Below are 17380 nucleotides of genomic sequence, written 5' to 3'. Positions count from 1 at the left end.
CCATTGTTACATTTTCGTTTTAGTTGACCCTTGTATTTGTCGACTGGTGGTCGATGCAATAACACATGAATGAATACCCACTTGAAATACACGATTTTTAGACCTACATTCAGAGCACAGAATAAAGAATAAAGCAGATTTTCATTGCTCAGTATGCACAAGGATTCGCCTGTATGGTTGTGGTAAAACTTGCGATCAGTCACATGCAGTCACGCCTTTAGGAACAACCAGTCCGTTTTGAACTGTCTGGTTGGTGTACACATGTAAATAGGCCCAGTGAAATTGAACACTTTATCTGTACATATTTATTATGATATAATATGCGTGTGGAAGAAGTGTGAAGTTTGGATGCATACACCATAACAAAATCCTGTGCTTTGCATTTGGTAAATAAACTGTTTGACTTGACTTGACTTGTAGACAACATTATTTACGAAATATTAAAATCACGTACGCAAATGCCACAAATGATGAAATAATCTTCTTCCTTTTAATCTCGTTCTTTGCCAAACACTCTATTTCGTCTTGTCTTTTAACCCATGTACAAAAAAGACGACACTGACATACCTAATGTTCCATTTCATACGTATGAAACAACCCTCTTCAAGTGCATTTGCGTCGGTGTGGCGGGTATTGCGAAATGTAATGCAGAGCGGAGTGCTTTTTTAAAGGGATACTGTCTACGGACCAACATCGATCTGAAACAATTTTTTTTCGCTTGGTTTCCGATGAACGCTTTTTCGACGATTTGTAGTTAAACAGATATAACAAAAACTCGCTTAAGATGTTTGAAGTTGAAAGAAAGGACACTTCAAGATCGACACTTCTCAGCAATACGGTCCTAGACTTGTCATTAATAAGTCAATAAACAAAAACTCTTAGTTATTGGAGAAAGAAAGAAGAAGAAAAAACACAAAAACATTTACAAACATGTGTCGATCCAATGCTCTTTATAGTGGACAGACAGACACATAGCTATATAAGACAAATACTTTTTTTTTAAACTTAGCTCAGTGAGCTTTGAATGCGATCTTTGGTAAGAAGATGGCCAGAGTCAAAAGGCTTAAGAGTTTTGGGATTGTTGATGAATGGACAATGCAGCATGATGTTAAACCCAATCAAATGCACTTTGCTCTGAAATCAAAGCTTGTCCAAGGCAGTGATTTCTAATCTGAGAGCAATTTGTTAGGGAAAAAGGCATGAAATTAAACACGCAATATGTCAAAATTGTGACAGTTCATACACATTGCAATAACTATTTACTCTACGTAGCGAATCGGTATTAGTCATTTGACTCTAATTGGATTGAAACGCTTCAGTTGGTGGACAGTATAACTTTAAGTTCAACGCGAGTAAATGCACTATCGGGCCAAAATGCATTACATACTTCATATACACAAACCGTAATGTTCACATTTAGCGTGGGTTAATGTAGACGTTCGTAAATATTTGCATGTGTAAGTCCACATTGTCAGAATGTCTTTTGAGAGTAGGCTAGCGTTGGCGCAAAGCCTTTTTCCAGCGTCGCGGACGACGCTGGTATCTGTGGTTGGGAAGAACGTGCCTGTGGAGAATTAGTCTCCAAGCCAAAGCGCGCTGACTCTCCAAGCCAAAACAATTTCAAAGCTGAAAAAAAATGTACAATTTACGCGAAACGATTAAACACAGCTTTCGGGTGTTTTTTTTTAATCTAAGATGTACATAAATATACCACTCCGACCATAAGGAAAAGAAAAAAAGACACACAAAAAAAAAGACCGAGAGGAGCCGAGTCAATCCGAGACCAACCGAGAGGACGTGTTTCGCGCCGTTTCGACGTCGTTTGTTCAGATGCGGCCGGTTGGATCAGTTGCGGTCATACAGGGGCGCCTTGCACAAGAAAAGATCTTCAACAATCCCGATCATCATCATGGTACAATAATGTTTTGTGCGCCCCCATGTATGTGTTCTGTGCTAATAATGCACGGTTGTGAAATGTCCGTACACATTTTGTGGCACTATGTAATTGTTAGTGCATCCTCCGGCGGATGCTTCGTGCTAAAAATGCACTTCCATTAAAATATTGTACGCTCATGTCAGTAATATATTTTCAATTGTTTCTCTGTCAATTTCAAGTGTTTGTTTCCAATTACTTCAGTATCTCCCTGTTGCAATTCCAGGTGATTCATTATGCATGTGCCAATTTGAGGTGTTTAATTCTGATTCCTGTACAGTTTACAGTGTAAAATTAAAACTATTGTTTTCAAACATTCCCATGACACCTGGTAATGGTTCTGTGGTTTTGTTTTTAATTTGTATTTTGTTTTTCTGCAATAAATATTTGAAATGGATCTGAGGCCGACTTACTACTTTTAGCACTCTTTTTCACCACATTCCCACGTACAGATATTGCAATATCAACTCTTCCTTTCTACCTGTTTCAAACAAGCTCTATTTTTTAATTAAAAAGTTTTTACTAAATGTCTTAACATAGAGGGGGGAATCGAGACGAGGGTCTTGGTGTATGTGCGTGTGTGTGTGTGTGTGTGTGTGTGTGTGTGTGTGTGTGTGTGTGTGTGTGTGTGTGTGTCTGTCTGTGTGTGTGTGTGTGTAGAACGATTCAGACTAAACTACTAAACCGATCTTTATGAAATTTGACATGAGACTTCCTGGGAATGATATTCCAGGACGTTTTTATTTTTTTATTTTTTTTATAAACGTCTTTTATGACGTCATATCCGGCTTTTTTGTACAAGTTGAGGCTGCACTGTCACACCCTCATTTTTCAATCAAATTGATTGAAATTTTGGCCAAGCAATCTTCGACGAAGGCCGGACTTCCGTATTGCATTTCAGTTTGGTGGCTTAAAAATTAATTAATGACTTTGGTCATTAAAAATCTGAAAATTGTAAAAAAATAAATAAATTATAAAACGATCCAAATTTACGTTCATCTTATTCTTCATCCTTTTCTGATTCCAAAAACATATAAATATGTTATATTTGGATTAAAAACAAGCTCTGAAAATTAAAAATATAAAAATTATGATCAAAATTAAATTTCCGAAATCGTTTTAAAAACTATTTCATCTTATTCCTTGTCGGTTCCTGATTCCAAAAACATATAGATATGATATGTTTGGATTAAAAACACGCTCAGAAAGTTAAAACGAAGAGAGGTACAGTAAAGCGTGCTATGAAGCACAGCGCAACCGTTACCGCGCCAAACAGGCTTGTCACTTTCACTGCCTTTTGCACTAGTGGCGGACTACGTTCAGTTTCATTCTGTGAGTTCCACAGCTTGACTAAATGTAGTAATTTCGCCTTACGCGACTTGTTTTTTCTTGTGGCTGTTTGATCAATTCATAGCAAGCATTGACTGAAATAAACAATTTATATATCCAGCACAACATGCAATTCATTGACTTTTGACCCTAACCTTTTAACACTTCCCAAAATAAATCTTTGGTGGACATTGCATCGACGCTGTTCATTTTGAATGAACATTTTTCTTGTATGATCTTGTGTGTGCATGAGTAGCATTAAAACGTATGTCCCCTGTAAGTCTTTAGATCAGACTGTGAAGACTCTAAGGCTCTGTATTTCAAGTGCTGATCGAGCACTGTATTTGTGAGTGCTACATTTGTGTGATTGTCTCTCGCACAGACAGACAAACTGACACACACACACACACACACACACACACACACACACACACACACACACACATACACACACACACACACACGCATGCACCCACCCACGCACGAACGCACGCACAAGCACACACACACACACACACACACACACACACACACACACACACACACACTCACAAACACGTTCAAACAGCCACATAGACAGGCAGAAGACAGACATGTAGATAGACAGACAGATAGACAGGCATGCAAGTCCATTTAATAAAAATGTCAAACTTTATGGTACGATTGCTATAAAAGTTGGGTTGCTTAAATCAACAAGAGTAGTGCTACCTAGGTGTGTGCGTGTTCAGCCACAGGCCCTCCTGGCAGAATGACTGAGGTATTTTACGTGTCACGTACGGCGTTGACTCGGGGTTGGGACACGGATATCGTCACAGTTTGCACATACTGTTGACCCGTGTCCGTCCCAGGCTGGATTGGAATTTGTCCCTCGACGATCACAGATTTAGTGCTCTACCAATATAGCTACCAACCTCCCACACACATTGGGGGACAGACACAGAAATACCTCATTTTTGTTTAAAGACAGACACTACCCCTGCCCCTCCTCCCCCACCCGTAGAGCGACACTAACCCTTATCAGCATTAGACAATCACAACGGAGTGCTTGACTTGGCATTCGAAGGCGAAAGCACACACACTCGGCTCCCCCAATGTTGACAAGAACAGTTTGAATAATCTGGCGACCCGGCAAACATTTCTATATGTGCAATTCCGTGCACCACGAGTACTTTTTGTTTAAGTGTACATTTAAATACGTCAAATTGAACTATTTCAGACGAGACCATAATTACGAATTGAAGGTGCGCGTTTAAAATCGTCATATTGCAGGGATGTCGTCTGGCGTTGACATTTGGCGAAACGCCGAAATTCATTTCAATACGCAGCACATTTTGCCGTCATTTTGGCAGAATTGTCAACCTTTTTTTTCATGGCGAAGGAAGGATGCAGCCAAGGAATGCATACAAATGACAACATTTGCCGAAATGTATATCGCAATTTTGGCAGATACAACGAAAATAAATCTGACTAGCACCACTGTATTGATATTTCTTGCATTTAAAATACTGACTAGTGCACCTCTTTCAGTTGAACATCAATCTGACTAGCATCCCTGTGTTGATATTTCTTGCATTTAAATACTGACTAGCTAGTGCACCTCTTACAGTTGAAGATTTCAAGAATAACATTGTTTCCGTAGCGTGTCATGAACCCACATTATGATCCTTGTGGAAAAAAAAAGCACATACCCAGAGCGATTGCTATGCCAAATATGGTACCAAGTTAAACACTTGGGGGGGGGGGGGGATACTAAATGGCATTTTGTGCACGTAGGAATTGGCTAAGCATTGTATTAATCTATACCAGATGCGTTCTTTGTTCTTTGATGAAAGTTCCATAATAAAGTAGCAATATACATGCACCCAGAATGCTATACGGTGCTAGTGCACCGTGAAACGTATCAAGAACCAGAGAGATAGCATTGTGAAAATGTGGTCACAAGGTCAGTCTTGTAGTGTAGTGTTACAGAGCATTGTGTGCACTCAGAAGGAAGTTCAAGTGCACCCAGCACATCAAGAATGATAGGTATGCCAAGTGAGATTTATGATTTCTTGTTGAAGCTTTAGAGCCTAAGAACTTGTAAGGAGTATATTCCTCTTTCATAAAACAGCTTTAGGATATCGAAAAAAATACATAACCACTTTGTTTGTCTGCATTTAAATAGAGCTTTTCCCGTCAACCAGGTGTTTAAACTTGCTCGGAAAGTTCATGATTCGGCTTTTTGGTTAGAAGGACAATGGTGCGCTGCGAGAAACCCCAATATTAGTTCAAGCACCTTTCTCGGACAGTAGAGAACCACAGCGTTGTCCCCTAGTTGAACGAGAACAGACTACACAGCAAGAAATCGTGCGGGTACCAACAACTATCGGCATGAACGGTTTCAGGGAGAACCGGCCCATCCAAAACTGAAGACATGCCAAAGAACGTCTATCATGTTCTTTGAGGCAACTGGGTTCTTCTCGCGGGGAAAAAAACCAACAACACGAAAAAAAGGTCAGCGTGTATACGTCAACATCCTGGAAAGAAAGGGAACACACCAAAACCACACGTGGTTCAATGTTCACAAAGATACGGATCTGGCATGCTTCACTAAAAACATTTACATTTCTCAGAAGTAATGAAAGGACCAGCAAAAATCACGGCCATTGACCTACATCTGTTTACTCGTAAAACGTATCAACAGAAACGGAACTATCGATAAGGTGCGGACTAAATGCGTAGTATTTAACTAACCACATATAACAGCCTTGTCCACTTACACCAAATCTTGCCAAAACATTAGTCTGTTGTCTGAATCACTCATGCGAGAAACCCGCACTAAGGATGAACTTCGGGAACAATCCCATAGCATCCGCATTTCAAAAGGAAGTTTTGAAGAAAATACGTCAGCAAAGCCAAGGGTTCCATGACATAACGGGAGATAAATATCTTACGCTGTTTTTGGCTTACCTGTTAATGGCACTTGTGAATGCGTTTTTACCTGAGAATTTGCTTTAATATGAGACCTAACCAACACACGTTTTGAAATAATCTTAACCGTATATTAACTTCAGCATTAAAGCTTTCAGCTTCTTGTTGTTTCTAAATATGCTCATTGTGTATTGTACACATTAATTGTCAAATTAAAAACTTTTTAAACCAACCTCATCGTACCTGTTGGCGAACAGATTACTGGGTGGGTTTTTTAACAAAAGAATGACGGAATTTGGTCAAGTCTGCTAAGTGTCCGTTACCAAAAGTGTCCAAGCGAGCGACTTCTACTATGATTGACTCAGTTAAGAAAATCGATGTCTATTTAAATAAAGAGACCGAGCGATGGATAACACACACACACACACACACACACACACACACACTACGCATACTACACACACACACACACACACACACACACACATACTACGCGTACTACACACACACACACACACACACACACACACACACCCTTATCACCTCCCCACAAAGTCTCACGCAAAATAGCTCCAGTTAACAACAAACAGTAGCATAAAACTAGGGTATAGTTACAAACTCGGCTATGCAGGAAGTGTTGTGCAGATTAAGAGTGACCCATATTCTCAAAGTGACAAATAACTGGCCAAGAACAATGACAAAGGTCACTCGCATTGTGGCGCCGATACACGCAAAAGACCCCGAGCAATTTGTTTGTTTCACGATTTATGACCGAGTTGACCTTTTAAAACAGAAGCTATAACGAGGTGAAACCTTTGAAATCCCCACGCTCAACGTTTCCGGCTTTTTTATGTGCTCTGTCTGAAAATGGGTTGCACAAATTGAGGACGCACGGAGTGTAACAAGCTGACGGTTCAAAGAAACCATTCTTCCAGTCTAGGCCATCTGAAGAATTACCATAGATCTTTTCTTGTGTGTTCTTTTTTTCTCTTCTTCCTCTTTTTTGCCACTGACAGAAGTGAAACGTGCACGTTATTTGCTAGATTACTGCAAATGTGAGTACCCAAGTTCGCACGAGTATCGATAATTAAGTTGATGAATAAAATCTAGACCCCGACGCAGAGTTAGGGTTTGCGTTATGAAAACGATCCCTTCTTTACAATGATTTCATAGATTTGCCTTGCGAGCAAAAAGTAAATACAGCTTAAAGATAAGTAATACGGTCATGCAAACACACACCCACACACACACACACACACACACACACACACACACACACACACACACACACACACACACACACACACACGCGCGCGCGCACTGCTATCCTTTCTGCAGCTGTTGACGTTATCTTGGAGGGGCGACCCACTAGAAGCAACAGAAAACAAACAAACAAAAATCGAGCAGTCGAAGGACTGGTAGTTTGTATTGCCTCAATTTCCATGGAGGACACCAATCGATACGAAAAGAAACGGAGCATCTCTTATATGGACAAGGGAAAACCCGGCCAGCTAATCTTGCCGTTGCTTCACGAAACGTCCAAAGGCGCCTGGAGGACATTTTGTTTATTCAGTTTCATTACTTTAGGCGTTGTCTTTTTCTACAGAAAATGTGATTTTGGATAGCTTTTTATTCTTGAGGCGCTGCAGCCTTGTTCGACAGGAAAGAATATTTTAGATACGGATGGGTATTGTTCCGATAACATGATTGGGGTATTGGTAAGTATTTTTCCTAAGTTAAAAAGACGAATCTGGACTTCGTGCAATTGCGATTAAAATGGTGTAACAAAATGTTTTGTAACTTGTCGTTGTTATTGTTTTTGATGTTGTTCTCGTTGTTGTTATTGTTGCAGTTGTTGATGTTGTTCGTTTTGCTGTTGTGGGGTTTGTTCATGTCTGTATATTATTGTTTATTATTGTTACTATAATTTTAGTTTGTTTCGTTTATACCAATCGTACAAAATAATCTTGACTACAAACGTCAATACGCACAAATAACGTTTCAGAAACTGGAATGGCTATACCCTGCACGCGCCTGTGAGCTGTAATGTTGGATCTAACATGAAAGTGCAATGCCATAACCCCGAGAACCAAGGAACGGTAAATTACGTCTCTCCTGACATAGATATTAGGTAACGCACTTGACTGTCCCAGGCCAGTTCGCGATGTGAGTGTGTGGGCGACTGTGTTTATTGGGGAGAGAGAGAGAGAGAGAGAGAGAGAGAGAGAGAGAGAGAGAGAGAGAGAGAGAGAGAGAGAGAGAGAAAGAGAGAGAGGGGGTGAAGAGAGAGAGAGAGAGAGAGAGAGAGAGAGAGAGAGAGAGAGAGAGAGAGAGAGAGAGAGAGAGAGAGGAGGGGGAGAGAGAGAGAGAAAGAGAGAACTCAGAACTCAGAACGCACACTAAGGCCAGAGACCCATATACAAACCTAGGGGAATGGGGGAAGAACAAAAACAGAAACAATACAAAAACACAACAACAACGACATCAACCATGAAATAAATACGTGAAAAATATTACTGCTACTTGAACTCCGAAACATTAAACATCGACGTATTCATTTACAATATACCTATGAAAACAATTGTCTTCGTCTGATTGCATACTATATAAATGTTGCAAGGGATCTACACCGTATGGAGTCTCTACACCTTAATACCGAAGAAAGTGGCATATTTCCAAAAGTATTAAGAAATCTCATTCTCAAATCAGAATACAATGGACAGTCGTCAGTGTAATAAAAAGTGGTGTTCATTCTCTTCCACATTTCCACAATAAGAGCAATTACGAGCTGCAACGCAATCGCTGTACCTTTTCAAATTTCCATTAATTGGAAGAACACCTAATCTAAACTGGGTTAGCGAAACTCGAAAGCAATAAATGTTAACATTTGAAAAATACAACTCAACTGACAAACTGTCTTTAAATGGAGAGAGAGAGAGAGAGAGAGAGAGAGAGAGAGAGAGAGAGAGAGAGAGAGAGAGAGAGAGAGACTCAGACAGAACTTTATTATAAAAGGATAAAGGTTTTAGGCAAAGCCTATTCTTCCAACACATAGAGAGAGAGAGAGAGAGAGAGAGAGAGAGAGAGAGAGAGAGAGAGAGAGAGAGAGAGAGAGAGAGAGAGAGAGAGAGCCCGGAGAGAGAGAGAGAGAGAGAGAGAGAGAGAGGAAGAAAGAGAGACAGAGAGAGAAAGACTGAGACAGACAGACAGACAGACAAAGAGACAGACAGACAGACAGATAGATACATTTAAAGATACAGATTTTTGTAAGAAAAAAAAAGATACAGATACAGATACAGAGACTGATACAGAGACATACGCAAGACACATACAAGACAAATCTCAGATACAGAGACAGACAGACAGACAAACCGACACAGACAGAAGGAGGCATAGAGAGAGACGGGTGGGAAGTTTGGTGGGTCGATGAGAGATACAGATCATGACTTTCATCACGGTTACCACAATTCAATTAGCGTGCAGGAGGTAAATCATGCGTTATGTGTCTGCTAGGTAATGACGTCGCAGACGTTATGAGGGTCAACCGGTGCAATCTCGTCATAACCTGACCTAAATCCTTCAGCCTGTACGGACATACAGACACATTTACAGTCACGGTCCCCCATCAACGTAGATTCATTTGGGAGTGTTTCCATACCCACACCTTTACACTTCTCCGTCAGTGCGGACTCTTGCACTATTGCAAATGTGCCCGCTTGCGCATTTGCGCATTTGCACACACACACACACACACACACACACACACACACACACACACACAGCCTTTCATTCGGGTTATGAAATGAAGATTTAGAGTCAACCAGTTAATCTCGGTCTTCTTGTTTTTCTGTCTGTCTGTCTGTCTGTCTGTCTGTCTGTCTCTCTGTCTCTGTCTCTCTCTCTCTCTGAGTTTCCCCCAGATGCAGTCCTGGTGTTTAAGATTAGGCCATATGGCAGGCTCACACACACACACACACACACACACACACACACACACACACACACACACACACACACACACACACACACACACACACAAACACACACACCTTTACTGAGTCGGGTTATGAAACTGATGAAGATTTAAAATCATCCATTTAATCTCGGTCTTCTTTTTTTTATTTTTTTTATTCTCTCTCTCTCTCTCTCTCTCTCTCTCTCTCTCTCTCTCTCTCTCTCTCTCTCTCTCTCTCTCTCTCTCTCTCTCTCTCTCTCTCTCTCTCTCTTCCCGGAGTGCGAGGTGGTGGAGATATGTTGTTTTCTTGAAACACACAGTTAAAGTGCAGACTCAATTGTCTCTCTCTCTCTCTCTTTCTCTGAGTCAGTTTCCCCCAGATGCAGTCCTGGTGTTTAAGATGAGGCCATGTGGCAGGCTGATACAGGTAGGTTATTACCTTTTTTTGTTCAAGCCGTATTCGTGTCTAAAGCAGTATCGTTCAGGCTTCATTGAAACGGGCAGAGATGTGTTCGGTTAATGAAACACAGATTTGTAAAATCAATAGCGTGATCACTGCGACTCAGTTCCACAAAGAGTGCATAATTAATATGCTCGTTTCGAAAGGCAGACGGCGAACTTGGCTGGAAAGAACATCTCCACTGACCCTGCTATTATATAGTCTTCGTCTTTTACTCTGTTCATCGTGCTCTGTGCTGACCGAAGCAGAACATGTTTGTAAACGTGACCTTTGTAAATTCAGATCAGCTTGGCCGACATCTACACGGACTTGACACTGCTCGCCTTTCCATGACTACCTGCGCGACGCAGTGATCTATGTTGAACAGAGAAGAAAGAGTTAATTGCAACAACAACAAATAATCATACCATCACTAAATAAAATAATAAGCTTGGCAGGTATTCATACTGACACCGTGTACGAGTACGTACTCAGTGTCAGTGTCAGCCTTTGTTTGTGTACCTGCACGTCGTGCTCTATGGTGAAGCTCACAGAGAGACTGGTCGGCTACATGTCATACCAAGAGGAGACTGTATGATTTGGTTGCATTCTTTCTGACCTGGGGTAATTTGCTTGTTTAAGACAAACGGGTGTCTGTTTTCATGTCGACTGGTCGGCCTCTGGGCTATATTTCTCGGGTGGTAAGCCAATGTTAATATGGTGAGAGACAGATGAGCTTCTAACTCGATCGGCGGCAGTATACGTCTGGTCACTGAGTGTGTGTCTGTCAGTCAGTCTGTCTGTCTGTCTATCTGTCTCTCACTCTCTGTGTGTGTCTTTTTCTCTCTGTCTGTCTGTCTGTCTGTCTGTCTGTCTGTCTGTCTGTCTGTCTGTCTCTCTGTATATCTATCTCTCTCTCTCTCTCTCTCTCTCTCTCTCTCTCTCTCTCTCTGTATATCTATATCTCTCTCTCTCTCTCTCTCTCTCTGTATCTCTCTCTCTCTCTCTCTCTCTCTCTCTCTCCGTCTCTCTCTCTCTCTCTTACCCCCACCTCACTCCACTCAACCGAAGTTTGAGAAAACGTTAACTATACAAACCAAAACCTCAGTTTCGAAACAACAAGAAACTCTTCCTGTCCTTCGTTAGTTGCCCTGAGTGAGTGCAAAATAATTAGCTACTGAGTAGTAAACACACGTAAACACAATCTAATCTTCACCCAAACCAAGGCTACGTAAACTTGATGTTTACACTATTGACTGGACGGAGTCAACTTCGCGAAGTCTACGTCATGAAGCTCGCTGCACGAAGCTTTGGCACTGACATTACAATAAAGAAAAGACTTCCCGAAGTCGACTTCTGACTGTATTGAGGAAGGCATTAACGCGCCGTTATCAGCTTGCTAACCTCATTTGTGTTAAACCCTCAAGCCCTCACGTTTTCTATTGATAACAAACAAAAAGTCAGTAAAAACCAAATAGGGTGAATGTTGTTTATATATATCTGGTGACGGGTTACGCACGGTAATTGAAAGACTTATCAGATTACCTATTTCATTTTTAATTCACACTCAAGTGTTCGCGTTTCTTTCCACTTAACAGACGCAAAGGCAGGGAAAGAAAATACAACGTGGATGTGTGTGGTAGCATTTTCGCATCTGTGTCAAAATAACCTGAAAGTCATATACTTCATGCTTGACTGCTTCGCATAACGTTCGCTTTATAGTGTGGTAAAAATGAGACTTCAACTCTTGGTTCACCTGTGCTTCTTTTTGAGGCAAACCTCCTCCACCAGAACCTACCTTGGGAATACTTGTTCGTTGTTGTTGTTGTTTTGTTAATTCCGTTATCGAACTTTCCTCCCTGAAAACTGTGCTAATTCATTGCTTCAGTCCCAAACCTAGTTTAGTCCCACACATGTTACACTCTCACTGAGGGAATACCACAGGATTTAGTTCCTGTAGCGTGTCGCTGATATCGCTGAAAGTCACGTGATGCTTGGCGACATCGGTAGAATTTGATGTTTTTCAATCTTTTTTGATATTTCTTAGAAATTCGAGTATGGTTTGCAAGTTTTATTGAAAAACTCCACCCTGTGGGATTCCCTGTATACAGGGAATCCCCCTCCAGGAACTCCACCTACAGGGAATCCCACTCTTTTGGTCGACATAGACCCCATCAGCCTCACTAAGTCCTAATCTCCTGTGTAAAACAAACGGTTTCTTTAAAATCTTCATTTAACAAATGAGACGATGTTCGAAAATACCTCTCTGGTTTATGAAACACGTCGACAGGGAACACGTGTGGAAAGTTTGTCTCAATAAAACCAAGAGTATAAAGTCTGTCATAGCCCATACACACACACAAAACGACAGCGTTATTTTCGGAGTTCATAAATTTACTGTTTGTTGAATACCATTACTTGATAAGAAAACAGCTTCCCCTGAAACTTTCTCCGTTTCGCTCCTGAATTGCGTTAAATTCCAAAGCTCCTTAACTTTCAATCTGCCGTTTCGAAGTTTATCCAGTGCTAAAATACCATTACGTTTGGTCATTTGTGAAACAATACGAGATAACTGCGGGCTAAATTAAACCTGGTCACATTTTCAAGACTTTGTAGTTGGAGTCAAGCTTTTGCGTCATGCGCTTCTTGAATTGTGTGATTGTTTAGAAAGATGCTGATAAAAGTTTGTCCGAATGGTGCTTCGTCTAAAAGCCTCCGTAACATATTCGCTCCCTTTCGAAAAGAAGCTTTTGCTAGAAAGGCTTGCTAAAGTTTGTACCTGCTTGTTTATTTTGTGTTCGTTTGTTTGTAAGATTATTTGCTTATGTGTTTGTTTGTTTGTTTGTTTGTTTGTTTGTTTGTTTGCTTGCTTGTGTGTTTGTTTGATTGTTAGTTTGTTTGTTTTGGTTGGTTGTTTGGTTCTTTGGTTGTTTGTTTAGGCGTTAGTGTGCTTTCGTTTGCTTTCTTTGCTAACATTTTACTTCATAGAATGTTTTCCAAATAAGTCTCTTTTTTCTTTTCTCTGTCTCTATGGACTAAAACATTACCAGTAGGGAAAAGAAGATATCCTACCTTTGCTCCATTTTGAAGCAGGATTTTGCTGAAGGCTTTGCCAAGCCCCTGTGCTCCGCCAGTAACAAGTGCTCCTTTTCCGTCCACTTTCATCTTGATATGGCTGTCTTACTCTTCTGTAATACACTCCTGGATCTTTGGTCTCTTTTCTGAAATCAAAACAGAAAATAAACTAAAATGTCAAAATGTGATTAAAATTCATTAAAACAGACGAGAGAAAAAAACCACTGAAGTTTCCGAAGTACTTTGAACTCATTTGTAATACCTTCGATTCCTCGAAGTCAAATAGCAAGTTTTGTTGTTGTTGATTTATGCCATGTTTACCTGTAGACAAAGTGTAGATACATGTGTTTGAAGAAAGATCATATTTACAGTCTGATGCTAGTATATATTGATTGTCAAAGGCTGTCTCTTAAAAACAAACAAGTCGCGTAAGGCGAAATGACTACATTTAGTCAAGCTGTGGAACTCACAGAATGAAACTGAACGCACTGCATTTTTTTCACAATGACCGTAGTCCGCCGCTTGTGCAAAACGGAGTGAAACTGACGAGCCTGTTTAGCGCGGTAGTGGTTTCGCTGTGCTGCATAGCACGCTTTTCTGTACCTCTCTTCGTTTTAACTTTCTGAGCGTGTTTTTAATCCAAACATATCATATTATATGTTTTTGGAATTAGGGACCGACAAGGAATAAGATGAAATTGTTTTTAAATCGATTTCGGAAATTGAATGTTGATCATAATTTTTATATTTTTAATTTTCAGAGATTGTCTTTAATCCAAATATAACATATTTATATGTTTTTGGAATCAGGAAATGATGTAGAATAAGATGAACGTAAATTTAAATCGTTTTATATTAAAACAATGTTTATTACAATTTTCAGATTTTTAATGACCAAAGTCATTAATTAATTTTTAAGCCACCAAGCTGAAATGCAATAGTGAAGTCCGGCCATTGTCGAAGATTGCTTTACAAAAATGTCAATCAATTTGATTGAAAAATGAGGGTGTGACAGTGCCACCTCAACTTTTACAAAAAGCCGGATTTGACGTAATCAAAGACATTTATCGAAAAAATGAAAAAAAAAGTCTGGGGATATCATATCCAGGAACTCTCATGTAAAATTTCATAAAGATCGGTCCAGTAGTTTACTCTGAATCGCTCTACACACACACACACACACACACACACACACACACACACACACACACACACACACACACACACACACACACACACACACACACACACACACACACACACACACAGACATACACACATACACCACGAACCTCGTCTCGATTCCCCCTCTATGTTAAAAAATGTTGTCAAAACTTTACTAAATGTAAAAACAAAGATTTTACTGGGTGCTGCATGCTAAAACGTCTTGTTCAAGTTAAACGCTATTTCACCAACAGACAACAGTTTTACTGTGAGCTGCCGATTACTGTCATCTGCCACGTTAAACGCTATCTCTTCTCAAAACAACACTTTCATTGTGAACTGCTTGTATTTTCTCTTTTATATGAAAATGCTATCCTAACAAGAAACAGCGGTAGGGTTGTGAATTAATGATTACTTCCCTCTACCACCATAAACGCCATCTCATCTGGTGACACAAAGGTTTTGCAGTGAGCTGCTTATACTTATCTTTTTTCACGTAAAGCATTCGTGAGTTTAAGAAACTGTGGCTATTTTGTGCGTGATACGTTAACTTTCTTTTCATGATAGCGATCGTGTGCACCACCACAACTCTGTCCATGTGTTTACATACATGTGATAAGAGCATCCTTCCACTTAAATACAAACACACATTCAAAAGTTTGATTGCTCACTGTGCGCTGTTGCAACATTTCTTGCTGAACTAATTTCCTAACTCAGCCCAGAAAGCCAAAACAATGGTGTACTAGCCTTTGGCTAGTGATTCTCAACATGTACTAGCCAGAGAGCAAACTTTACTAGCAGAACCAGCAATTTGTTTCAGTAACGTTACTCGCATTTGGCGAGTAGATGCAGATTTCTACTCGCCAGTTACGTGTTTCTACTAAGAAAAGCCCATGCACCTATCTCTTAAATGAGCCCCGCAAGTGACCTCACACACTAGCACTGCATTATGTTATTCACTCAGTGTGACGGCTGCGACACTTCTACGGGGTTAAATCTTGCGACTGTGGCATGCCTCCCGAAAACCAATTGCCCCATTAATAAATCAAAGCCCTACGTATTTCAACGTGTTCAGTTCCAGTTTTTTCGAACAGAGGAGTGAAATCCGGCTGAAACGCACGTCTGTTTTCTTCCGTACAATAACACGCCTTACAGAAATGTTGCTTTATAGAAATGTTTACCATGGACAAGAATTAGTCCACATACCATTGCTAAGCCGTTACCTTTTGTCATTTTATAAGCCCTGTGTAAACAGCGTTTGCCTACCGTCACAATCTATCTCTTATCGAAAATACCGTGCGCCTATGCGCTCGCTTTCATCCTCGCATGTAAGTGGGAAAGTAAACTTTTTCGTCGATTCAATGCCTGGGGGTCTTATTCTGCCGGCACAGGTGTGCACTAAATAGAGTCCTTCGTTTGCTTAAAACTTCACTGACTTACGGCGCACAGTCCTAATCTAAGACGTTAATGGGCCACTTATGCTTCCTAATTACTCTTCAGTCACTCAGTGATGACTGCCGTGCCGTGTTACAAAGCTTACCTTCGCTGGACACTGTAATCGAACGTCTGCCAATTGAGACTGTCGTCTGCCACTGAGCCGCAAACTGTGTACACTCACACACACAGCGCTGCCGCCGCAAAGCTGTTGATTACGACAGTGACCGAGAAAACTCCAATGATAAACTCCAAGTTCTGTCTTGACTTACAGCTTTTTGTACATGCACCACCTACGCAAACGTCACGAACGGTGAGGGAAAAAAGGCGACACGAAATAAAAAATAAAAAAGTATACGATAACAAACCCACTCCAGTCACACGGTTTCGGCTAACCCTATCTTTACCACTGGTCTCGGCACACTCAGTCGCGTCGCAAACGCGTTTTGATTGAGCGCTTCGCTCCCGCGTCGTTTCGTATGCGGCGTGGCGCAGTGGTGCGGACCTCTCCGACGATTTAGCAGCTGGCTTCAAAAATCTTCTCCAGAATTCGAAATCGACTTCAGCAAGTCCTGCTAAATCCACTGAACGCTTTTGGAATGACTAAACTTCTCTCTGATGTGTGCGTGAACGGATTTTTGATGAAGATTTCATTTACTCGTTTTCTCTCTGTCCCAAAACTGGTAGACGAAGAGCACCACTAAAGCGATTTGCTTGTTAATTATTTCCTCGAATATGTTTTTCATGACTGCACTGATTGTTTGATCTACTTGCCTGTGATGTTGCAGTTGCGACCTTTGGACTGCACGCTTAAAGTATACGTATCAGTGACAGTTCCTTTCGACAAAAATGGTTCATTCTGCTCAAACAGTAGTGCATTTATTGTATTTTTTCTTCATTAGTATGCTGTGGTATAAGAACAATTAAAAAGGGTTTTAAAAACAATTACAAGTAGCCTTTTTCCTCGTAAGCAGGACAAAGAGGGGACCACGCGATCAGAATGTGCTGGACTAGACTCAGTTGATACAGAACAAGGGGCGTACAAAGAACACATATCCTTAGGAATTTAAAATGGATTTAAACAAGACCTGGTAAATCCACTACATCTTGGTTCCGAGGAAAGCAACTCGCATTTCCATGGG

The 17380-nt window shown here is 40.7% G+C and overlaps 1 protein-coding gene across 3 annotated transcripts in view; it reads right to left on the bottom strand.

Moving 5' to 3' along the window:
• LOC138966864 (15-hydroxyprostaglandin dehydrogenase [NAD(+)]-like) overlaps positions 1 to 16664 on the bottom strand; it is a 466254-nt gene extending 449590 nt beyond the window's left edge. For 2 of the 3 annotated variants that reach the window (XR_011455783.1, XM_070339240.1), the window contains exons 1-2: positions 16345 to 16663; positions 13639 to 13787 (exon numbers count right to left, since the gene is read on the bottom strand). Coding sequence is in view for 2 of the 3 variants with exons in the window: in XM_070339240.1 (XP_070195341.1) it covers positions 13639 to 13731 (93 nt within the window). In the remaining variant the exon portion in view is untranslated. Of the gene's footprint in view, positions 1 to 13638; positions 13788 to 16344 lie in introns of all 3 variants that reach the window. The other variant, XM_070339251.1, reaches the window with a different exon arrangement.
• Positions 16665 to 17380: the final 716 nt, after the last annotated feature.

This window comes from Littorina saxatilis, linkage group LG1 (assembly GCF_037325665.1).
Source record: "Littorina saxatilis isolate snail1 linkage group LG1, US_GU_Lsax_2.0, whole genome shotgun sequence".
NCBI classification, from domain to species: Eukaryota; Metazoa; Mollusca; class Gastropoda; order Littorinimorpha; family Littorinidae; genus Littorina; species Littorina saxatilis.
The sequence above is the reverse complement of the archived record's forward strand: the minus strand, read 5'-3'. Positions and strand labels throughout refer to the sequence as shown.